Source organism: Schistocerca serialis, chromosome 4, assembly GCF_023864345.2.
Source record: "Schistocerca serialis cubense isolate TAMUIC-IGC-003099 chromosome 4, iqSchSeri2.2, whole genome shotgun sequence".
Taxonomy (NCBI): domain Eukaryota; kingdom Metazoa; phylum Arthropoda; class Insecta; order Orthoptera; family Acrididae; genus Schistocerca; species Schistocerca serialis.
Window position 1 is genome coordinate 26,130,391 of NC_064641.1, and position 25,840 is coordinate 26,156,230.

Here is a 25,840-nt window from a genome sequence, read left to right on the forward strand (position 1 = left end):
AAGCCTTGCTGGTAGTTTTTTTTTTTTTTATTTTGAAGGATTGGTTCATCATGAATTCAGGGCACAGGGACAAACTGTTAATCAATGGCATTATCGGGACATGTAGCGATGCCTGCAAGAAAATGGCCTGAAATGTGATGAGACAATTCGCCACTCTTGTATCACGGTAACACACCTGCACATTCATCCTTGTTTGTTTGTGACTATTGCACAAAAAACGAAATCACTGTGCTGCCTCATCCCCCGTACTCTCCAGACCTGGTGCCTGCGGACTTTTTTTTTATATTATCAAAATTGAAAACCCCATTGAAAGGATGAAGATTTGCAACTATAGATGAAATAAAAGAAAATTTACAGATGGTGCTTTGCAGAATCCACCAAGAGCCGTTCCAAGACTGCTTCCGGAAGTGGAAACAGCATTGGGAGTGGTGTATCAATTGTGAAGGAGAGTATTTTGAAGGAGACCATGCACAATACGTAAAAGGGAGTTGTAGAAAAATTTTGTGGATGAAGTTCTGGATATTTTTTTGGACAGATCTTGTATATAATTTGTGTTGCAATGGCTTCCCATTTAATCATAAAATCTCTCTAGGAAATTTGTCAATTATTTATTTCTCTGTGATTTGTTTATTGGATTGCAATTGAATGGGATATAAAAAGAGGCCTTCAGACCATGTTGATGACTTTATTAATGTTAGAAAGCTGTTTTTCAGTAATGAGCAGAATGTATTCACAGCATTTGTCACTCCTGTTTCTTTAACACTACACTTTGCCACTGTGCAAGAGAATTAAATTATGATTCTGTAGGATGCAGTGATGGCGTATTTTAAGCTCTCTCTGATGATATGGTACCCATCAATACTCCTGGTCTTCAATTCACAGGCACGGTAGTTGGTGATTTGGATGGTCACATTTCAGTCCTGCCAGACGTTTTTAAAGATGTACCAGCAGAAACTGCAATGCCTTATGTACTTTGGGATGAAGAAGACCACATTAAGGTTAATGCCATAAGCTCACTTCCACAGTCATCGGAATGTGAATCCGCTGGCAAGTGGATCATACTTGCAGTGAAAAAAACATTTATGATTGTCTTTGTATTGAATAAGAATGGCCAAAAGATCTCTGAATATCTTCACCGAGTGGGTGGCCTTGCAATTTCTGGTAAGTGTTAATAATTTTTTCCACATTATATATGATCTAATGAATTTATGAACAATAAACAAATACATTTTTTTTATTATTTACATTTTATGGCCTTCATTGGACCACTCTAGCTAACTTTATACAAAGAATTTTTCAGTTTCCTGTCAGGCCAGTACTTCTTCATTCTCTCAGATCTCATCCTTCTTTACTCTTCGGAAATCACCCTTCCTATTGTCTGTTTGTTGATTCTTGTTTGTAGTCTGGTTTGTTTGTCTGTGAGTTTCCTGATTTTGTCAATTTTGTTTCTTAGGTCTTCCAAATACATTTATTTAACATATTTTGTATTTTTTAGAGTAACTCCTACTCTGCAGTTAATTGACATGCACACTCCACTTACAACTTTCTTCAATAGTAGTCCATGCATGTTATTCATTTCTAGCATAAACTTGTTTTTTAATGTGAGAGGGAAGACAAACACACATCATGTAGAAGGGACATGTATCACTGGCCAAACACATAAAAATGTGCTAATTATTGTAGCTCAGCTGTAAAGCAGACATAGAGATATATAGAGAGAATAAAGAAAATGGCAAAAATGAGGTTAGAATACACAGTGTGAGAAGAGCTAGAAGTAGTATTGTGGTGTGAAAACAACTGTAATGAAAACTATTATTGTAGTATATCATTCAGAGCAAAGGCGAAGGGCTATGGTGCAAAGTAACAGACGTGGTCTAATTATAGTTTTATATATCCTTATTTTTTGTTCCCCTTGAAAGAAATTTGAATGAGAGTAATTTATTGCATTAATATAATGCTCTGGAAGTTGCTTTGGTTCTCACTTCTATTTCTTATTTCTCATAATTTCTGTTGTTTAACACAACCCTCAGATATGTAAACTCTTCTGATTCTTCAAACACTTGTCATCAATCTGCATGGCTTCCCACCTGTTTGCCTTGTAGTTTCTTTCTGCCCTCATGAATTTGGATTTTTTTTCTTTTATCTCTAATAAAACTTCCTTTGCTTTTTGAAATAGCTTTCTACTCAGTATTTTCAGATCACCTAGATTTTCAGTGATTAATACTTCATCATCTGCAGAGGCCAGTACTTTCATTTTTATTCCTATGTTAATTCCCTCTTCTGGTTCACGTGTTGCATCCAGTGCTTCTTATATTCCATGGAGCATTCCCCATCCATTTTCATTATCCCTTCCAAGCCTACCAGTGTAACTTCTACAAGATTTGTAACCTTCCTTGGTATTCCATACTTCTCCACTTCCACAAGTTTACTCTATTTTTTGCTGTCAAAGGCTTTTTTAGATATCAACTAATAATATTGCCGTTGTGTTGTTGGATTCTCAGTATTTATATATATGGCTTCTTTTAGTACAAATTTCTGTTCAGATGTGGTTCGACTCTTCATAAATCCCACTTGTTTCTCGCCTGTTACCTCCTGTAAATATGGATCTAACTTTTTCTGGAGAATATTGGAGAACACTTTTGTATGCTGTGTGAATTAATGAGATACCCCTATATTTCCTGAATTCTTGTTTGTTGTCTTTTCATGGACTGATACTGTGTTCATTTCTTTCCACTTGTGGGGTGGCGGGTTGAATAAATTGGTTTATAAATGTAGAATGTAAAGTAGAAAAGATGCATTTCCTGGCCGATGCACCATATGTGGGGCGGTGGGTTGAATTTAATTGTTAATATATGTGTAGAATGTTATGCAGAAAAGATGCATTCCCCGGCCGATTAACCATACGTGGGGCGGCGGGTGGAATTAATTGTTATTTAAATGTTCCTATTATTTATGCAGTCTTTTGACATTCTCAACACTGGCTCTCTAACTACAATATTGGCAACCAGAAAGTGATTAGCAAAACGTGAAGCCTGTAATTAGAATTCCTAGTGCCCACTTCATCTGAGAAATACACTTATAGCTACAGCTTATAGCTCTGAGGAATTAGGAGATTGTCTGGGATTCATAATCAAAAACGATTCTCTATAAAAGGTTCACTATATTCTGAAAGCCACAGACCAAAAAGAATCCACACAATCCAACTACCAGAGCAGTTCAGAGTCTAATGCGCTGATGCAACTATAACTGTTCAAATTAAATGTTTAAGTGAATGCTCACCATAATTTGATGATAATGTTCATATAATGTTCATGCTATATAATGGTAGAATGTCTGTCCCGCGACGGCACGTGAAAATATGACATACGCAAACTGAAGATAGATCATTAAAGTCATCCCAGAATTAACACTTCACTCAAAAATGATTTCATGGTTACGCGTATCCCGAGTAACTTAATAAGGCATCCGAGGCTGTTTATAGCAATGATACCGACGCGACGCGACTCCCGGCACAGGTGGTGTGCTAATCAGCGTCTGGAGAGAACTGGGGCCTTTCTTCTCTCGCGCAGTGTTCTTATATATAAAGCCGCGGTGTGGACGGCTAAAGGAACGCCTGATCAAAATTGCTCTCCTGACTAGCCGCTGGGCTAGTAATGCACCACTTTAAGTTATTGAATAAATCATCGCTTCCTTTGCCGATGGCTGATGAAGCTCTCAATTTAAATGTGCATTCAGCACACAGGTAAGTAATCATAATAAAAGTCTGACGTGGCTAAGTCAAATATTTTGGGCGATAGAATTAATTTAATTACACTAAGCGCATTAGACTCTGAACTTGCCCTTTGGAGATACGCTATTGCTATAGTTTTATAGTTATTCAATTGAAACTTCTCACATCTTTATAATTATAGTGGATCTCCCTTCTACTTAAATTTAAACATCCTAGCCTTATTTATTCGCCTACTTAATCTATCTTGCTTCCTTAATTTCTAAGACAAAAACCAGAAAATCAAGAATTTCAACTAAAATTTTAATTTGTGAGATCCAGAATACTGTTTCTACTAAATCATTACGCAAAAGAAATCTAAATACAAATTTTTAAGTTTCTAGCTCTTTTCTGTTGCGCCAATGTTTTTTACAGAAAAACGTCCAAATTTCGAAAATGGTTAAAGTTATTGAACTGACATTCAACGCATATTGATTTAGTATTACTCCTGACATGCTGGAAACGTTTCAGGTTATTTACTTGATTTTTAAAGTATTGCGCAACATTTATGACGACAGAGCTAATTACAGTGGACTGGCTGGCACACAATGGAAAGACTGATGTGAATTTTATACAGCGTGAGTAGGCTGCTTCCCTACACGCTCATCTGCTATTCTTTCTGCTTTAAAATGTTACTCTCCCAGGAGCTTTGTTGTCTTTTGGTATTTTGATTGCATCAGTAGTCTCTTTCATTGTTGACAGTGCAACTAAAGGCTCTACATGCTAATTTTTATGTTGTTCCTCCATGTCTACACTTCCATTTTTGATATTTAAAAGCTGTTTAACGTATTTCTTCAAAATTTCCAAATCTTTCATTTTTACTACATTTATTGTCAAATTTATCTTTAATGCCATACATCCATGGTATATGCCCTATTGTAAAGAAGCTAATTGACCTCTAAAAATCTCTCGCATTCCCTTCAGTATCATCCTTTTCTGTTCTTTGAATTAAACTCTCCACATCTTCTTCCTTTTCTTCTGGGAAGAGTTTTGGTTCCTGTATTACCAGTTTTATATGCTGCCCTGCTTTCAGTGGACTCTTCCTGTAGGTGGTGTTACTTTGCTTCTCTTCTTTCTTTCACTTTTTTCCTCACATTCCTCTGAGAAGTCAGAATATCATAATGACAATATTATGAAAAGGATAGTTGCTACTCACCACGTAGCAGAGATGCTGAGTAGCAGATAGGCACAACAAAAAGACTTTCAAACAAAGATTTATATTCATCAGAATAGAAAACACTCACACACACACACAAATATGCAACTCACACACATATGACAACAGTCTCCCTTGGCAGCCAGAGATGGTGGTTATGTGTGCATGAACTGTGTTTGCACATGTGTGTGTGAGTGTGTGCGTGTGTGTGTGTGTGTGTGTGTGTGTTTTTTTTTTTTTTTTGTCTATTCTGATGAATATAAATCTTTGTTTGAAAGTCTTGTTGTTGTGCCTATCTGCTACTCAGCATCTCTGCTACGTGGTGAGTAGCAACTATCCTTTTCATAATATTGTCATTCTTCTTAGAACCTTACATTTTTCTTCCTTTACTTTTTTCTAGACATTTCTAGTGCTGCTTATTTTGTTATTTTGTTTTTACCATTTTCCACTGGCCATAAATATTGAGGTCGTCTTTCACTGAAGCTTAAGGCAAATTCCTATGTCATGTCATTGTCTTTCAATTTGTCTATATCAGTACTCCATTCTTTTATGCTGTTTTCTCCCCTTGGCTTTACCACAGCTGTTTGTTATCATACTTCTTTCATGATTAAGTATTAGTCTATTTGTACTTTGACTCCTCTCGTGGTTTTCATATTTTATGCCTTTGGTCAACCAGGACATGGTCTGTGTGATTTTATGTTCTACCATCTGGTGCTATCCAAGTTGCCTTGTGAAAATCCTTCTGAGGAAAGAGCATTCTCATACTCCGTAGGTTACCTGCCCTTGCGCAGCTAAGTAGTCTCACCCCACCCATTATGTACCACTGACAGTGTCATATAACAAATTTAAAAATATCCCACATTTATAAAACTCTCTTGTATAATGCCGTTCAGTGTAGTGAAGTATCACAGCTAAAATACAGCATGGTACAGTTTCATGTAGGAACTGTTGGATTTAGGAATTCTGTTAGATCTCTGAGGGCATATTGTTCAGAGAACCATTAAGAACTAATATCACAGTATATTTATTGCTCGCTTTGAATTTGATATTGCTAGATTAATAGCTACTTCAAGAGAAAAGATGAATCTTAATATTAGACTGCCAGTTTTGATTACCAGTGACATGAGATTGCTTGCAGTGAAGAACAAAATGGTTCACCAACAAAAATGATAAACTAATTGATGGGAAGCATTTCTGTGACTATTAGGGTACAACTATCATTGACATTGATGACATTTGCATTCTAGTTTCCAGAGAGTCTGTGATTGTTTCCTATATGTAGTGTTAGCTTCAGATATTGGAAAGAATGTGGGTCCAGATCATACTAACAGAAGAGCACAAGAAGCTGTACCAGACTGTTGCATTTGATGTATTGACCATTACATTTCCAAGGATCGTTAATTTTGCAGTTTGGTCATCACAAGACAGATGCTATTTTTAAAACCAAGTACCTTATTGTTAGATGAAGGCACTTAGATATCTGAAAATCATGAAGGAAACTTTTTGTAACACCAAAGACCATGTACGTAGTGTGTTAGCGTAAATGGGATTTGCTAGACTCTATTATGCTCCAAACTGTAAATTTTTCTTTTATCATTCTACAAGAAGTGTCTCATTTTAAATACTATGGGATACTTACCCTAACTTCCCTCTTATTACTGCATTTCTGAAATAATTGAATTAATGATGCTTACCAAACCTCACTAAGTTCCAGTGTGATCTGGTTTGAGTTTGGTTTTCACATACCTGGAGAAGAAATAAGGGTAGTTAAATTATCTATATATTGAAACTGACATTACAGTCAATAACCATTTCTTTTGCACATTTCATGTTGATTGTCCATCAATGATCATTCTCATTGTTGGCACAGGAGTCAATTTGATGATTCCATCAATGATTGTTCTCATTGTTGGCACAGGAGTCAATTCGATGATTTCTGCATGCAAAAAGGATTTCACGATCTCAATTAATTTAATACACATTACTGAGCAAAATGTCACAGACCATTAGTTTGAAAAAATTATGAAAAAGATAATCGCTACTCACCACGTAGTGCAGATGTTGAGTCACAGTTAGACGCAACGAAAAGAATGTCAGACAAGTAAGCTTTCATCCAAAAAGACAGTCATTGGAATTAGACAAAACACACACACACACACACACACACACACACACACACATATGCAAATGCAACTCACACTCACATGACCACAGTCTCTGGTTGCTGAGGCCAGACTGTGAGCAGCAGTGCATGATGGGAGAATCAGTCTGGGTGGCAGGGCTAATGAGGAGGATGGGTGGGGAGTGGTAAAGTTCTGCTTGTGGGAGCATACAGGGGCAAGGCGGAGAGAGGGTGGCAGCTAGCAGCTGCAGTTGGGAGGTAAGAATGTGGATGGGGGGCAGTTGTAAGAGAGGGAAGTAAAAAGACATTGGATGCCTTGGTGGAACAGAGTGCTGTGTAATTCTAGAGTGGAAACAGAGAAGGAGATAGGTGAGTGTAGGATAATGACTAATGAAGGTTGTGGCAAGAATGGTTATGAGAATGTAGCATACAGGGTGTTACAAAAAGGTATGGCCAAACTTTCAGGAAACATTCCTCACACACAAAGAAAGAAAATATGTTATGTGGACATTTGTCCGGAAACGCTTACTTTCCATGTTAGAGCTCATTTTATTACTTCTCTTCAAATCACATTAATCATGGAATGGAAACACACAGCAACAGAATGTACCAGCATGACTTCAAACCCTTTCTTACAGGAAATATTCAAAATGTCCTCCATTAGCGAGGATACATGCACCCACCCTCCATCACATGGAATCCCTGATGCGCTGATGCAGCCGTGGAGAATGGCGTATTGTATCACAGCCGTCCACAATACGAGCATGAAGAGTCTCTACATTTGGTACCGGGGTTGCGTAGACAAGAGCTTTCAAATGCCCCCATAAATGAAAGTCAAGAGGGTTGAGGTCAGGAGAGCGTGGAGGCCATGGAATTGGTCTGCCTCTACCAATCCATCGGTCACCGAATCTGTTGTTGAGAAGCGTACGAACACTTTGACTGAAATGTGCAGGAGCTCCATCGTGCATGAACCACATGTTGTGTCATACTTGTAAAGGCACATGTTCTAGCAGCACAGGTAGAGTATCCCGTATGAAATCATGATAACGTGCTCCATTGAGCGTAGGTGGAAGAACATGGGGCCCAATCAAGACATCACCAACAATGCCTGCCCAAACGTTCACAGAAAATCTGTGTTGATGACTTGATTGCACAATTGCATGCGGATTCTTGTTAGCCCTCACATGTTGATTGTGAAAATTTACAATTTGATCACATTGGAATGAAGCCTCATCCGTAAAGAGAACATTTGCACTGAAATGAGGATTGACACATTGTTGGATGAACCATTCGCAGAAGTGTACCCGTGGAGGCCAATCAGCTGCTGATAGTGCCTGCACACACTGTACACGGTACGGAAACAACTGGTTCTCCCATAGCACTCTCCATACAGTGATGTGGTCAACGTTACCTTGTACAGCAGCAACTTCTCTGATGCTGACATTAGGGTTATCGTCAACTGCACGAAGAATTGTCTCATCTATTGCAGGTGTCCTCGTCGTTCTAGGTCTTCCCCAGTCATGAGTCGTAGGCTGGAATGTTCCGTGCTCCCTAAGATGCCAATCAGTTGCTTCGAACGTCTTCCTGCCGGGACACCTTTGTTCTGGAAATCTGTCTCGATACAAACGTACCGCGCCACAGCTATTGCCCCGTGCTAATCCATACATCAAATGGGCATCTGCCAACTCCGCATTTGTAAACATTGCACTGACTGCAAAACCACGTTCGTGATGAACACTAACTTGTTGATGCTAGGTACTGATGTGCTTGATGCTAGTACTGTAGAGCAATGAGTTGCACGTCAACACAAGCACCGAAGTCAACATTACCTTCCTTCAATTGGGCCAACTGGTGGTGAATCGAGGAAGTACAGTACATACTGATGAAACTAGAATGAGCTCTAACATGGAAATTAAGCGTTTCCGGAAACATGTCCACATAACATCTTTTCTTTATTTGTGTGTGAGGAATGTTTCCTGAAAGTTTGGCCGTACCTTTTTGTAACACCCTGTAAATGCAGGGAGGGTTTCTATCTGCACAGTTCAGAAAAGCTGGTGTTGGCTGGGAGGATACAGATGGCACCAGCTGTGAAACAGTCATTAAAACATAGAATGTTGTGTCGGGCAGTGTGTTCAGCAACTGGGTTGTCCAGCTATGTCTCGGCTACAGTTTGTCGGTGGCCATTTGTGAGGACAGACAGCTTGTTGGTTGTTGTGCCTACATAAAATGCAGGACAGTGGTTTCAGCATAGCTTGCAGATCACAACTGGTTTTACAGGTAGCCCTGCATCTGATGGAATAGATTTTGCTGGTGACCGGACTGGAGTAGGTGGTGATAGGAAAATGTATAGGACAGGTCTTGGATCTAAGGTCTATTACAGGGATATGAGCCATGAGGCAAGGGGTTGGGAACAGGGGCTGTGTACAGACAGAAGAGGATATCGCGTAGGTTCCCTGGGCTGTGGAATACCACTGTGTGATAGATGGGAAGGAAGTCGGTAGGACATCTCTTATTTCAGGGCATGACAAAAAGTAGTCAGAACCCTGGTGGAGTATGTGATTTAGCTGCTCCATTCCTGGTTGGCACTGAGTGGCAAGGGGAATGCTCCTCTGTGGTTTGAAAGTGGAACTCTGGGGATTGATAGGATGACTTGAGAGATAAGGCACCAGTATCCTGGATTTGTTTGTGGGTGATGCCTTCAAAGGAGAAGTAATTGTGGGTGAGGGTATAGTTAGTCTGAGTAGGAGGTTGTTGGTTTGGTATCAGCCGGGCATTGGGAAATCCAGTGTTCAGTAACAGCAAGGCCGTGGGGATTAGGGATGTCAGTGTAAAGGGAGGTGGCATCAGTAGTGATGAACAGGCCACCATGTAGTAAAGGAACAGGAACTGTGGAGAGTTGGTAGAGGGAATGGTTGATATCTTTTTTATAGGAGGGTAGGTAGCAGGTAATAGACAGAAGATGTTGGTCTGTGAAAGCAGGGGTTCTCTCAGTGGGGGCAAGTAATTGGCCACAGTGGAATGTCCTTGGTGGTTGGGTTTATGTTCTTTAGGAAGCATGTAGAAGGTAGGAGTGTGGGAAGTGGTAGTGGTTAGTAGAGAGGTGGACTCAAGGGAGGGGTTCTGTGGTGGGCCTAAGGATTGGAGGAGTGACTGGGGATCTTGCTGAATTTCTGGAATGGGGTCACTGTGACAGCATTTGTAGTTGGGTGAATCTGACAGCTGGCAGAGATCTTCTACCAGAAAGTCGTTGCAGCTCGAAACCATGGAGCCATTGTCAGCAGGTAGGATTATAAGGTCGTGATCATGTTTTAGGTGGTGGACGTCATTTCTTTCTGCAGATATAAGGTTAGACTGCATGTTGAGGGATTTGGGGAATGATGGCGAGGGAATATTTGAGGTTAAGAAATTTTGGAAAGTTAACAGCGGGTGACTTGGGGACAGTGGGCATGGATCACAGTTGGGTGAAGGAGTCAGCTGTGTCAGACAGGGTTCATAACTGGTCTTTTGGTTGCATCTGATTGGTAGGGTTGGTGGCTAAAAAGCGTTTCCACTGTAGGAGCTGGGAGAAGAAAAGAACGTCTTTAATAAGTCCTTTGGAAATGACTGATACTTCTACGGAGCTAAGGCTTTTGGAGGAAAGGTTCATGACTGTATTTCAGTTTCTGGATTCTGTATGGTGGTAGGATGGAATTTTTGAGTGTGGGGTAAATGTAGTATGTCTTCGAGACATGGTTTGCCATGTATGAGAGGATGTGGGGGAGGTTTGTAGGTTGTTGTAGAAGTGGTGGATGGTGATAGTCCAAGGCGGGAGTAGGAAATGAACAGGTTGGAGAGTTTTTTGAGGTGACAATGTGCATGCTGTTCTAGTTCCTTCAGGGCAAGAGTTTCAATGTATGATATGGGAACTATGAATTTGAGATTGCATGGCAGGAGGATTTTACTGATGGAAAGAAGGAATTGCAAGAAGGTTTGGACCTGATTCACATGGTTTTGCAGGGCTGTGATAGTGAGGGTTAAGGACTGGTGGAATCTTAGCAGATGGTGGTCACTGTGGAAGCTGGGGTTGCAGCCGGAGATGGACAATTTGATTGTAAGGCCATTTGGAGGGATTCCACAAGCCAAGCAACAACACAGGAACAGTATGTGGGACTGGGTTCTGTCTAGGGGTAGGGAAACCTTTCTGTATTGACAGATATGGAACAAGCAAGAATCTTAGGTTCAGAATAAAAATGTGTAAAAATACATAAATAACTTATAAATATGTGGGAAAAAGTTCGCAAAAATACAGCAAAAGATGTTGGAGAAAATCATGTAAGTTCATAAGCCATGAAGTATGGGGGAACAAAATGAAACCTGAGGAGTAGGCCAATAGTGAATAGCAAAAACCAATTGAAATCAACATGAAAACACAAAGAGATCAAAGAAAAAAGAAATAAAAAGATTGTAATGTGAGTTGCAGGTCTGTGGGTGGATAAGTGTGAGGAAGGTGGACAGGTGATGTGGGTAGATTTGGTGAAGTTAGTATGCGCAAACTGGTATAAGAGAGGAGAAAGCATTGCAGGTGGCAAAGGATTGGTAGACTGAGATGCAAGTTTGTGTGACACAGGAGGGTATACAAAAAATAATATGTGACAATACACAAGAGTGACACAGGAAAATAACCAGAATGACACAGGAAGATAATCAGTTTGAGGGTGGGATTAATTATATCTGTGGCAGTAATGTGGGTCATGAGATAGGGCACTAACAATCATTGTGGTCCTGTAGCTATCTGTTGTGTGTGGATTAGATGGTTGATACAGTAAGGCTGGTAAGTAGAGCATGTGGGGCAGTTTGGAAAGCAACAAGTGAAACACAGGAGAGAAGAGAGAAAAGGACAGTCACCATGTACAGCAATGTGGTAGAAAGTAGTTACGAAGGAAAACAGCACTGGGTTATGGGATCAGAGAAAAGCCATTAGGTAAAATCAAACAATGGAAAATCTGGGATGAAATGATGACAATATTGTAAAAAGGATAGATTGTTACTCGCCATATGGTGGAAATGTTGAGCTGCAGGTAGACACAACAAAAAGGCTGTCAGACAAGTAAGCTTTCAACCAACCAACCAAAAAGGCCATCATTGGAATTAGACAAAACACACACGTGCGCGCGCGCGTGCGCACACACACACACACACACACACACACACACACACACACACACACCACACACACACACACCACACACTCTCTCATGCAAACTCAGCTCACACTCATACATGATCACAGTCTCTGGCTGCCGAGGCCAGATTGTGAGCAGCTGTGCCTATGTGCAACTCAACATCTCTGCTATATGGTGAGTAGCAATCTATCCTTTTTGTAATATTGTTATTATTCCATCATGGATTTTCCAATATGTTTGCCTTTGTCACTTATTTCTAATGCATTACTATACTCAGTGTTTCATGTGTTGCCCTCAAAATTGCACCACACACTCTGCTTATGAGCCACAATGTATCAACCATCTCATCCAGAAACCATAGACAGTTGCAAGACTGTGCTGATTGTTGGTGCTACATCTCATGTCCACATCACTCCTGCCAATATCATTATTCTTAGACTTTCTGAGTATTTTCATGTGTTATTTTCAGCATATTCCTGTGCCACACAAACTTGTACCTCGTCCTACCAATCACTCCCCAACCACCACTCCTTCTCCTCTCTTATTTGAGTTTGCACATACTAACTTCACCTAATCTAGTCACATCTGCTGTCCCCCTTCTCGCACTTATCCACCCACAGACCTGCAACCCAAAATAAAATCTTTGTATTTATTTATTATTTGATGTCATAGTGTTTTCACGCTGATTTCAGTTCATTTTTGCATTTCACTATGTGCCTTCTCCCTCAGGTTTAATTTTGATTTCCAGTACTTCATCTGTTTTAACATTTCATGATTTTTCCAACATATTTTGGCATATTTTTTGTGAATATTTTCCCACATATCTCTACATGTTTTCATCCTGAACCTTGGCTTCTTCCTTCTTCAGTCTCTGTCAATACAGAAACTCTCCTTACACCTAGACAGAACCCAGTCCCACATACTGTTCTTGCATGTTGCTTGGCTCATGGAATCCCCCAGATAGCCTTACCATCAAATTACCATCTCCAGCTGCAACCCCAAATTCCACAATGACCACTATCTGTTCATATTCCATGAGGCCTTAACCCTCACCATCACAGTCCTGCAAAGCCATGTGAATTGGGTCCAAACCTCCTTGCAATACCTCCTCTCCATAAGTAAAATCCTGCTATGCAATCCTAAATTCATGATTCCCATATCACACACTGAGACTCTTGCCCTGAAGGAGTTAGAACAGCATGCACAACACTACCTCAAAAGACTCTCCAACCTGTTCACTTCCTACTCCTGCCTTGGACTACCACTATCTAGCACCTCTACAACAACCTCTCCCACATCTCCTCATAGCTCATGAACCCTGCATCACAGACCCACTACATTTATCCCACCCTACCACTATACAGAATGAAGACTCGAAAGAGACCCAAAACACATGAATATTTCCTCCAAATACCTTTGCCCCGCAGAAATATCAGTCATTTCCGAAGGTCTCACCTGTTGCCCTATTCCCAAATTAAATCATTCAGGACTTGTTGAAAACCTTCTCTCCTTCTCCCAGCTCCTGCAGTGGAAATATTTTTTTGCTACCGGTGCTACCAATCAGACTCAACCAAAGACCAATGTTGAACCCTGCCTGACTCAGCTGACCAAGATCCAACTGTGATCCGCCCCCACTGCTCCCAAATCACCCTTCCTCCCCCCACCCCCATTATAATTCCAGAATTTCTTAACTTCAAACTGTGTCTCAGAATCATTCCCCGAAGCCCTCAATATGCAAGCCAACCTTAATCCCTGGGAAGAACCACAATCCACAACCTAAGAGCTATCGCGATCTATCATGGCTGCTGGCAAAGGCCCCACCCCCAGTTGTTTTGAACCACAAAGATGACCTGGCAGACAGATTCCACAAGCTGTCAGATTCATTCACCTGCAAGCTGTGCCACAGTGACCTCATTTCATAAATCCAGCAGGATCTCCTTTCTATCCTCAGATCCTCAGGCAAATCCCAGAATCTCTGCCTGGAGTCCACCTCTCTCCTTTCCCTACCAGTCCCCCACACTCCTATCTTCTACATGCTTCCTCGAGTCCATAAACCCAGCCCCCAGGACATCCTGTTGTGGTTGTTTACTGTGCAACCACTGAGAAAATCTCTGCTCTCTTCGGCCAGCACCTTCAGCCTATCACCTGCAACCTGCTCTCCTATATAAAAGATAACAATCATTTCCTCCACTGACTCTCCACAGTTCCTGTTCCTTTACCACATGGTGCCCTGTTCATCACTATTGATACCACCTCTTTTTACAATAGCATCGCTATGCTCATAGCCTTGTCGCTATTGAACAATACCTTTCCCAGTGCCTGACTGATTCCAGACCTACAACTTCCTTCCTAGGTAGTCACCATGGCCAACTGTATCCTCACCCACAGTACATCTCCTCTGAAGGCATCACCTATAAATAAATCTGGGGTATGGTAATTGGCTCCAGTAACATCTAGTAGGAACGTAAAGTCATAACCCCTACGAATCTAAATAAACTATAGTAATTATCATTTGATTTTGCTCAAACTTGGTATACAATCTTTTCTTATTAAGTAAAGGAACCTGAGAAAATTACATTAATGTCCAAAAACTGACACTTATGTTTCAAAACTCAGTTACGAACAATAGTAGTTTGTCTTTTATTAACATCTTAAGTCATAATCAGAGTTCTCAGTGTATAAAATCACTTAATTGAATTTTTTTTTTCAAAACTTTAATTACTCTGCATTTTGTAGTGTAAAATTATTCAGAATTATTATCTGTTTATTATTTTGTTGTGTGTGTGTGTGTGTGTGAATGAGTGGGTGTCTGTGGGAAATACGAAAAACTTAATACTATTTCATGTGAAAAACTTATGAAACTGAACCGTGGGAAAATAGTGTTGTAACCACGAAGCTGATGGCGTATGTCGTTGTGTGCTTGCTTTTGTAAGAGAGCAGCCAGGATAAAAGTTGGAAGTGGAATAAGTTTCAAAATTAATTTAAAGATTATTTTTCATTTTGGTCTATTTTATTAAACATTATATTAAAAAATGGCATTGGAATGACATAAATGATTTTCTGATTAGTGATTGGCTCAGGCAAGTTCTGTCGTGAGAATGATCTAGAAGGATCATTCTGATTGGTCATTCAGACCATTAGCCAATCAGAATTAAGCTGTTTCTGTACGCAGAGAGTGGGGTGGCATCGAGGGAGTCGCTCGCCAACCTTCATATGTGTAACATCGTGCTAAATGTCACCGAGAAAATAACTTGTAAAATGAAGAACTGTTGAGTTCATTGCTGTTAGGAAGTGTCATGACTTAGGCAGTTTAGGTAAGTTATGAATCTTTTGAGGACAATTTGATTAATTGATGTGCTATGAGCATGTGATATTACGATCTTAGTGAAATTCCGCATAGCATATTCTGGGTATTTCTAGGGAATATTTAGGTGAGCACTTCAGACATTGAAGACCACTGATTCGGCAGAAGTTTCAACTCGTTATAGTAGTCAGTGAGTGTCAGATCGAACATTAATCAGGTTGGACTGGTAGATATTCTGGCTGCTTTTCCGTGTGAAATTTTGGTGTAAATTTGGATTTGATAGCAAATTTATGTGCTTCCGTAAGAATAAAAACCAGTTTAATAGAATTTATGAAGGCTTACAGCAGCTAAACTGCATTTTCTCACCACCCAAAATTTGTTAAAATGAACTTACAGGAACTGATCTGCAACTTGAGTTATGTGGCCTCTGTGTGGTAGGTATTAGGTAGTGGTTTCATCAATGCTGCTTTACACTGCATAGCTAGTATCTACTACTGCAGAGTGAAGGGACATTGTATGGAAGCTGTACTGAGGTAGGTGGACAATTAATGAGAGAGACAGTATGAACGAGCAACGACGATAAACCCCACCCCGCCGCAACATCTCCGTAATTTGGATTGAGGGTAAGGACACCCTAGTTTTTGATGTTGATCTCCACCTCACAGACAGCTACATTAGTGCCTCCATCCATATCAACACTACCAACCAGCAGCACAATACCTCCACTTCGACAGCTGCCATGCATTCCATATCAAGAGCATTTACATACAGTCTAGCCACCTTTGGCCGTTGTTACTGTAACGATGAGGAGTCCCTCTCAAAATATATCAAAGAGTCTCACTGACAGCTTTCATAGACCATAATTACCCTCCCAACTTCATACAGAAAAAATCTCCTGTACCTTATCTCTCCAGTTACCCCGCACCTCCCAAAATTGCACCGTCCTGCCACAGAATAGTATTCTCCTCATAACTCAGTACCACCCAGGACTGTAGCAGCTGAATCGCATTCTCCACCAGGGTTTTGAATATCTTTTGTCGTGTCCTGAAATGAGGATTGCTGCACCCACTATCCTTGCCACCCGTTGCACAGTGGTATTCTGCTCCCCACTGAAGCTATGCAATATCTTCATCTTTCCTTACAGAACCACTGCTTTCTACCACTTACCTCATGGCTCATATCCCTTCTCTCATTTTCCGCATGCCTCCAACCCACCCATCCCCTGCCGTATGTATAACCTCCTGACTGCCTACCCTCTCTCCACCTTGTCCTTGTACTCTTCCACTAGCAGCACTTTACCATCCCCCATCTCTTGCCTGCAACCTCTCCCCCTCCTTACCCCAACCTCCCCTTTTTTCCACTACTCATATTCCTTCTTCCATCATCCACCACTGCTTGCAGTCTGGTCCTGGCACCCAGAGATTCTCTCTCTCTCTCTCTCTCTCTCTCTCTCTCTCTCTCTCTCTCTCTCTCTGTGTGTGTGTGTGTGTGTGTGTGTGTGTGTTTTGTCTAATTCCAATGAAGTTCTTTTTGACCAAAAGCTTACTTGTCTGACAGTCTGTTGTGCCTTTCTGCAACTCGACATCTTTGCTACATGATGAGTAGCAACCTATCCTTTTCTAAATGATTAACGGAAAATCTCATATAAAGATGTGAAACAAATACTAACAAAGAGATAGAAGGGCTGGCCAGTACTTACCTCAGCTCAGTACAGCCAATAGATACACAAAACAGAACAGAAAATTTACATTCCTAGATTTCGGAAATTTGTTCCTTCATCAGGGAGGAAAGAGGGGAAAAAAGGGAAGAAGGGAAAGTGGATTCAGTTACTCACAACCCAGGTTATGAAGCAACAGGGAAAGGTAAACAGGGAGGGTAGCAAGGATGGAGGCATGGTAGTCAGAGGGAAGCCAAAGATATTCTGCTGTTAAGTACTGTGCCAGCTTCAAACCAAAGAGGATGATTACAGAAGTAAAGAGGCATATAGTATAAAGATAGGATGAAAAGATGTGTGAATGGCTAAAGAGGAAAGGGAAAGAGGAGAAGACTGAAGAGTGAATGGGAGTGAGGTTGGTTAATGTAGGTTCAGTCCTGGGGGATGGCGGGATGAAAGGATGTATTGGAGTGCAAGTTCCCATCTCCGCAGTTCCGAGAGACTGGTGTTGGGTGGGAGAAGCCAAATGGCACATACAGTGTAGCAAGTTCCTATGTCCCTAGAATTATGCTGGAGGGCATGCTCTGCTACTGGGTATTGGACATCTCCTAGGCGGACAGTTCGTCTGTGTCCATTCATGCGCTCAGCCAGTTTAGTTGTTGTCATACTGATGTAAAAGGCTGTGCAGTGCAGGCATGCCAGCTGATAAATGACATGTGTTGTTTCACATGTGGCCCTGCCTTGAATTGTGTATGTTTTACCAGTAGCAGGGCTGGATTAGGTGGTTGTGGGGGGGATGCATGGGGCAGGTTTTGCAGCTGGGTTGGTTACAGGGGTAGGAACCGCTGGGTAGAGAAGGTGGTCTGGGAATATTGTAGGGTTTGACAAGGATGTTGCGGAGGTTAGGGGGGCAACGAAAGGCAACTCTGGGTGGTGTGGGGAGAATTTTGTCAAGGGATGGTCTCATTTCAGGACTTGACTTGAGAAAGTCATATCCCTGGCGGAGTAATTTGTTGATGTATTCGAGGCCAGGATAATATTGGGTGACAAGGGGGATGCTTCTGTGTGGTCTGGGGGTAGGAACACTGTTGTTGGACGGGGAGGAATGTATTGCTCAGGAGATCTGTTTGTGGACAAGGTCTGCAGGATAGTTGTGGGAGAGGAAAGCACTGGTCAGGTTATTGGTGTAATTGTTGAGGGATTTGTCACTGGAGCAGATACGTTTGCCATGAATACCTAGGCTGTAGGGAAGGGAGCGTTTGATGTGGAATGGATGGCAGCTATCAAAGTGAAGGTACAGTTGTTTGTTTGTGGGTTTGATATGGACAGAGGTGTGGATTTGAGCTTCAACAAGATGCAGGTCAACATCCAGCAAGGTGGCTTGGGTTTTGGAGAAGGACCAGGTGAAATTCAGATTCGAAAAGGAGTTGAGGTTATGGAGGAAATTAAGGAGTGTTTCTTCACCATGAGTCCAAACCACAAAGATGTCATCTATAAACCTATACCAGGCCAGGGGAAGCAGCTGTTGGGTCTTCAGGACAGCCTCCTCCATGCGGCCCATGAAGAGGTTGGCATTTGGACAGAGTCATCCTGGTTCCCATGGCTGTTCCCCTGATTTGTTTGTAGGTCTGGCCTTCAAAAGTGAAGTAATTATGGGTGAGGATGAAGTTGGTAAGTGTGATAAGGAACGAGGTTTTTGGAAGATCTTCGGGAGGGCATTGGGAGAGGTAGTGTTCAAGGGCAGAGAGACCATGGGTATGTGGGATGTTTGTGTAAAGGGATGTAGCATCTATGGTGACACGAAAGGTTTCAGGTGGGAGAGGAGTGGGAATGGATTTGAGGCGTTCTAGGAAGTGGTTTGTGTCTTTGATGTAGGATGGGAGTCTGCGGGTGATAGGTTGGAGTTGTTGGTCTACCAGAGCTGAGATACATTCTGTTGGGGCCTTGAAGCCTGCTACAATGGGACAGCCAGGATGGTTCTCTTTGTGGATTTTGGGTAATAGGTAGATGGTAGGGGTACGTGGCTCAGGTGGAGTGAGTAGGTCTATGGAAGACGTTGTGAGGCCTTGTGAGGGACCTTGAATTTTTAGGATTTTCTGCAGCTCAGTCTGGATGGAGGGAATGGGATCCTGGGTAACAGCTTTGTAGGTTGAGGTGTCGGAGAGCTGATGCAGTCCTTCTGCCGCATACTCCACACGATCAAGTACCACAGTTGTGGAGCCTTTATCCACCGGGAGGATGACAATAGAGTGGTCTGTTTTCAGCTCCTTAATGGCACGGGATTCAGCTGGGGTGATGTTGGGGGTAGTCGGGATGTTGCACTCCAACACATCCTTTCATCCCGCCATCCCCCTGGACTGAACCTACATTAATCAACCTCACTCCCATTTACTCTTCAGTCTTCTCCTCTTTCCCTTTCCTCTTTAGCCATTCACACATCTTTTCATCCTACATAGTTGTGTTTATCTTTATACTATATACCTCTTTACTTCTGTATGCATCCTCTTTGGTTTGAAGCTGGCACAGTACTTACAGTAGAATATCTTTGACTTCTATCTGACAACCATGCCTCCATCCTTGCTACCCTCCCTGTCTTTCCCTGCTGCTTCATAACCTGGGTTATGAGTAACTGAATCCACTTATCCTTCTTCCCTTTCTTTCCCCTCTCTCCTCCTTGACGAAGGAACAAATTTCCAAAAGCTAGGAACGTAAATTTTCTCTTCTGTTTTGTGTATCTATCGGCTGTACTGAGCTGAGGTAAGTACTGGCCAGCCCCTCTCTCTCTTTGTTAGAATCTATCCTTTTCATAATATTGACATTATTCCATCCTGGATTTCCATTTTTATATCATTAGTTTCAATATTCTACATTTTATTTATTATTTTGTATTCTGTCACATTCTCACAGTACATCATTAACTCATACAAACAACACTAAGTCTAACACAACATATCTACATCTACATCTGCATGATTACTCTGCAATTCACATTCAAGTGCTTGGCAGAGGGTTCATCGAACCACAATCATACTATCTCGGGAAAAATGAACACCTAATCCTTTCTGTTCAAGCTCTGATTTCTCTTATTTTATTTTGATGATCCTTCCTACCTATGTAGGTTGGGCTCAACAAAATATTTTCGCATTCGGAAGAGAAAGTTGGTGACAGAAATTTCATAAATAGATCTCGCTGCGACGAAAAACGTCTTTGCTTTAATGACTTCCATCCCAACTCGCGTATCATATCTGCCACACTCTCTCCCCTATTATGTGATAATACAAAACAAGCTGCCCTTTTTTGCACCCTTTCGATGTCCTCCGTCAATCCCACCTGGTAAGGATCCCACACCGCGCAGCAATATTCTAACAGAGGACGAACGAGTGTAGTGTAAGCTGTCTCTTTAGTGGACTTGTTGCATCTTCTAAGTGTCCTGCCAATGAAACGCAACCTTTGGTTCGCCTTCCCCACAATATTATCTATGTGGTCATATTCTGCCAATCAGCCATTCACCAAGAGCATAGGTACATTAAAGTTACCCCAATAGTCTTACTGCAACATTTTAAAAGAAATAAAATAATTTCTCTTATAATACATATTTTTGTGATATCATTTATAAATGTTTCAGTAATCAAAAATGTTAATTACAGCTGTATTATAATAATTTTTTTAAAAAAATAACAAAATATATAAAGAAATAAGAAGGCATATGAAATATTCTTGAATTAATGTAATTTGGGTGGAGCCATAATCAATATAAGCATTTCATAATAATATGTATGTATATTATGCAGTAGCCCAAAGCACTAGCAGCACAGATAGAAGCCCAGAACCATGATCAGGTTGCGGCTACAGTCTGTCGATAGACCATGCATTGTTTTGGTGTCAGATCCTGTAGCAGCCCATCTAACAAGCATTGGAAAAGTTGGTGGTGCATTTTTCAAACATAAAGGCATCTGGTGATACTGACAGTGATGAAATGGAGCTGCAAACTGTTTTAGGTCAATCTTTCAGTGCTACTTCTAATTGCTGGTACCCACTTCATAAATTTATGATGGCAAAACGGCATTGCCCCAGTTCGTCAATGACCTATGTTCAACACAAGGTACATGTAAGTTGTTGCTTGCTGGTTTAAATACCTATAACCACAGCAAAATCTGTAAGCTTTCTTACTGTGGTACTGTACAAATATCACACTGTGCCTTGCCACAGTTGGAAATATGCATCAATACCACAGACATTAGCAATGTCTCACTGCAATGATGAATGGGTGTTGCCAAAGAAGATGTGTACTCTCTGGTAGCACAGCAGCACTCTTGCATTGAGGTCAATACAGAGCCAAGCATGCAAGCACTCTGCCCAGTTCATTGACCTCAGCCAAAGCAGTCAAGACCTTTGAGTAGGTCCAGTGTTAGTCAAGTCTCATATGGAAATGTACTGTTGTAAATGTTGAACTTTGTACTTCAAGAGAAGAGTTTGTTAATTCATGCATCAAGTGATGCTTTAATAGTCAGTGATAGTTGTAAATTATCAAGCTCTCCTGTGGACGTGCATAAAGTGATGCTTTAATAGTCAGTTGTAAATTATCAAGCACTCCTGTGCCAAAGGATTACATCAAGTTAAGTAAATCTTTTTGTTCATTTGTGTAACAATGTGAACTAATATTTTATACGCTGTAGTTAAGATGAGCCCTCTCCAAGAAGAATCAAAGAACCCACAATTATGATTGGACAATTGAAGTTTTGTCTGCTCATAAAACTTACTATCTGAGGATTTTTGGTGCAATATTCTTTTCTTTTAGCAGTAAAACCGAGACAGAACTATGTCTCCTCCAGCTCCACTATGCACTGGTGTGGATCGATCTTGGTGTGATGTTTAACTACAAAGTCCAGCTCAAGAATGATGTCATAGTTTATGGCTACACTGGAAAGAATTTCCATACACACCTGGAAGTTTGTACAAACCAAGGGAGTCAACACTATTACTACCCACCTACCCACATCACTTAGACTAAAACATGGTGGGTTCAGATTTGTGTCACTAAAAGCTCTCTGGCTAGCCATGGAATCGTGTTACCCTGTATTTAACAACAACCTACACAGTCTTCACTTTAAACAGCCAGAGGAACAAACATCTGTCACAGTTTTGCACGGGGGTACCCTGTGGTCACATTTACTGGGAACGTCATGAAGTGGTAACACCACCTCCTGTCCCATTTAATGGAAGAGGGTGATTGTTACCCTGATTCCATCTTCCACATGCCTGCAGACATCGCTGAATGGAGCAGCCCATCTGTTTGCACCTTTTATACTGTGACTTCCTAAAAATCTGCAGAATGTGGCCCGGAGAGCCACATCTATAACACATGACCTCTGCATTAAAAATTACTAGCTTCTCCCTCAGCCTAATCACTGAGTCAATTTCGACCAAAATTGCCACAGTTGCTACTGCTTTGTCAGTGGTTTTCAGAAATTTCACGTGTACCTTTCACAATTTCTTAATCTGTAGATAGTTGAAAATGCATCAAATGCTCATTGTTCTGCTTCCTGCAGCGTGCCTTATTGGCATGATCATCATCTGTCAGTTCATATGTATTAATATAAATTTTTCTAAAATAGCGTACAAAACTTTCTGCCGATTCTCCTTGTCTTTGCTCTATATTTTTAAGTTGTTATGATAATTCCTAGAAATGTTCTTTCTTCTCTAATGATGTATTAACCCTGCCTGGAAGTCTTTGTAGGACTGAGCATCCCACAGCTTCTCATTGCACAATGCATATATTTTAATATCCCCTACTAATATTAATTGTTTGACAACTGCTTGCTACACCATTTCCCTAACTTCATGGATGTGTGTAAAATATCAAGAAAGACAAAAACTTCTTCTCCTCAAAAATGGGGCTACAAATGAGGCAATACCACCATCAAGGATGGATGGAGACATGCTGGAAGTTGACCATTCCCTTCTTTCCCCCATTAAACAATCTATTTCCTTATGCGAAGCCTCATTATTAACTCAAGCTTTAGCTACCTCATCAAGCAAAAGCTGAATTACATCCTGGGTTGTGGCTTTTTGACCAACAGACATTCTTGCTTACTACTGTCAAGGGCTGTGGAAGAGCTGCATTTCACTGTCGCTTAGATACTTCTGGAACGCGGGCCGACAATTGGGGTCTGCCTGTTGTTAATGCGGCAGTTCAACAAACTGCCAAAGCTTCCTGAAGGCTGTTCCACTTCCAGGTTATTGGCATGCAGGTGTGGCTGTACAGAAGTGTCAGCATCTGCTGAATTGCAGTATTGTCACGGGCATTGTCCGACGGGCAAACAATGGCTGTGTCCTGATTAAGTTTCTGGCCTGCTGTCCAAGCTGCTAGAGCAACACAGATCTAATAAACTGTATGTATAAAATTAATGTATTGTGTTGTTTACTAAAGTGGCGTATCAGTGTTTACTAAAGTGGTGTATCCTATTCAAGGATTTGATCCCACATTTGTGTTTGGGTAGACCGTGTTAGGATTACTGTTGCTCACCCTGAATGGGGAAGACCCTTGAAAATAAGGGATAAACATCGGTAGTTGCACTCTCGCTTGCAGAGCACCCAGCGCGTCATTCCTCATGCCGTCAAAAATAAAGATTACAAAAGCTCTAGAGGTAGGAAACTGGAATGTTTGAACTTACTTGATTTGAAAGAATAATCGGCCAGACAGAAGAAAATCACTTGTCACCCAGGAGTTGGTTCAAAGAACACTGATACTGTTGCCTTAACTGAAACCAGATTGTCCAGTGAAGGTAAAATTACAAAGTTCATTTCAGGTTACATAAAAGAACATTGATACTGTTGGCTTTACTGAAACTAGATAGTCAAGTGAAGGTAAAATTATTAAGTTCAGTTCAGGTTACACAATACTCTGGAAGGGAAAAGATGAGGGAGAACATCACATTCATGGTGTTGGATTTGCTGTGAAGATCAAATTGTTGAATGATCTTCAGCTAATTCCAACTGTTGTCAGCAAAAGAATTATGTCTCTCCAAGTCCCACTGTTTGGACATAAATTTATGACTCTCATCTATGCATATGCTCTCACCTTGGATGCTGATGTAGACACGAAATATTAATTCTATAAACTGCTGAGCACAGCGATCACCAAAGTACCACCTCAAGACAAGCACTTGTTACTTGATAATTTTAATTCCAGACTTGATATAGATCATCGGTTATAGAGCAGTGTGATGGGGAGACAAGAAATTGGCAACTGCAGTGCTAATGGTCTACTGCTCCTTGGTTTATGTGCTGAATATGAACTCTTTATTATGAACATCCAATTCAGCATGCCTAATCACTACAGTGCTCGAAGCACTGGCATATCCTTGACTGTATCATCACCAGGCAATTTGATAAAAAGGAAGTCCTTGTCGCCGGGACCACAAGAAATGTTTATGACTGCTGGACAGATTATAAGCTCCTTTTCTGACAGTTGAGGATCTCAATCTATTGCAAACCAAAAAGATCCAGCCACAACCTGCCCAGATGGAAATCCAGTATTTATAAACATCAAATTAAATCCATTACTACAGATTACAGAAACATGATCTTAAATAAGCTGGTAGTCATCCAGTCGGCACTAATAGTATAAATCAGGAGTAAGCGACACTTCAGAAGATCTTTACTGAGTCAGCTAAAGAACCAATTGTTTCTGTGAAGAAAAAAAAGACAAGACTGATTTGATGAAAATAATGAAGAGATAATGTGTCTGATCAATGCCAAATGGGAAACCCTCTGTATAATGAAGAGATAATGTGTCTGACCAATGCCAAATGGGAAAACATATATCCTTTCTTCAAAATCCATTTTCCAGTATGAAGAACTCTTATTTCATGGAACTTAAGGGGAAATGTCAGGCACAAATTAGGGAAATAATGAATAACTGGTTGCAACAAAAATCTGAAGAACTGCAAAGATTATATGATGCCCCTAACTTGGAAAACTTGTATTTAGGCATAAAGGAGATATATGGTCCAATTTGATCCTCGCCAGGAACACTGAAGACTGCTTGTGATGAAGCAAACTGGAATCTCTTTACTTCCTCTCTTGTTTTGCCATCTGCCTTCTTAAATTCATTTTGTTTTCATTTTTGCCAAGTTACCATTAACAAGCATGAGTATAATCTGCATTTCCATAAAAGAGAAAGATTGGCCCTCAGTCTTAAGGAATATGGCACCAGGTACAATTTTGGGCATAGTTTTGTGTACGTAATTAATTTCCTAATTTATTTTGACCATTCCTAGTTAATACTTTTGTTATAAGGTGAAATCAGTAATTGTTTTGTCACTTAGATTCTATAGTTGACTTATAAACAAATATAAATTCTGTACTAATTATAAACATTTGGAAGAAGAACTACTAGGATTCTTAAAGTATTTATTTGACTCTATTCAAAAACAGATTAGCAAAGTCAGCCCTTAATTAATTCCAAAGTAATTTCCAGGTTTGTCAAAAGCATTGTTTGTATAACTATATCTGTTGATTTCATTATTTAAACAAATAATTCAGTCTAACCTTTGTGATGGAAGGAACTGTTCAAAAGCAGGAATTTTTTTCTGTATTCAGTTAATTGAATGAGTTATGTTTTAACTGTAATTTCTGTAACTTAAGTATCAAACAATGTGTAGTTTCAGTGCC

General features: G+C 40.7%; 1 protein-coding gene across 1 annotated transcript in view; it reads left to right on the top strand.

Moving 5' to 3' along the window:
• Positions 1–25,840, top strand: part of LOC126473716 (general transcription factor 3C polypeptide 4-like) — a 377,574-nt gene that overhangs the window by 312,010 nt on the left and 39,724 nt on the right. Inside the window, exon 7 of the mRNA XM_050100961.1 lies at positions 883–1,161. Coding sequence (XP_049956918.1) covers positions 883–1,161 — 279 coding nt within the window. The remainder of the gene's footprint in view (positions 1–882; positions 1,162–25,840) is intronic.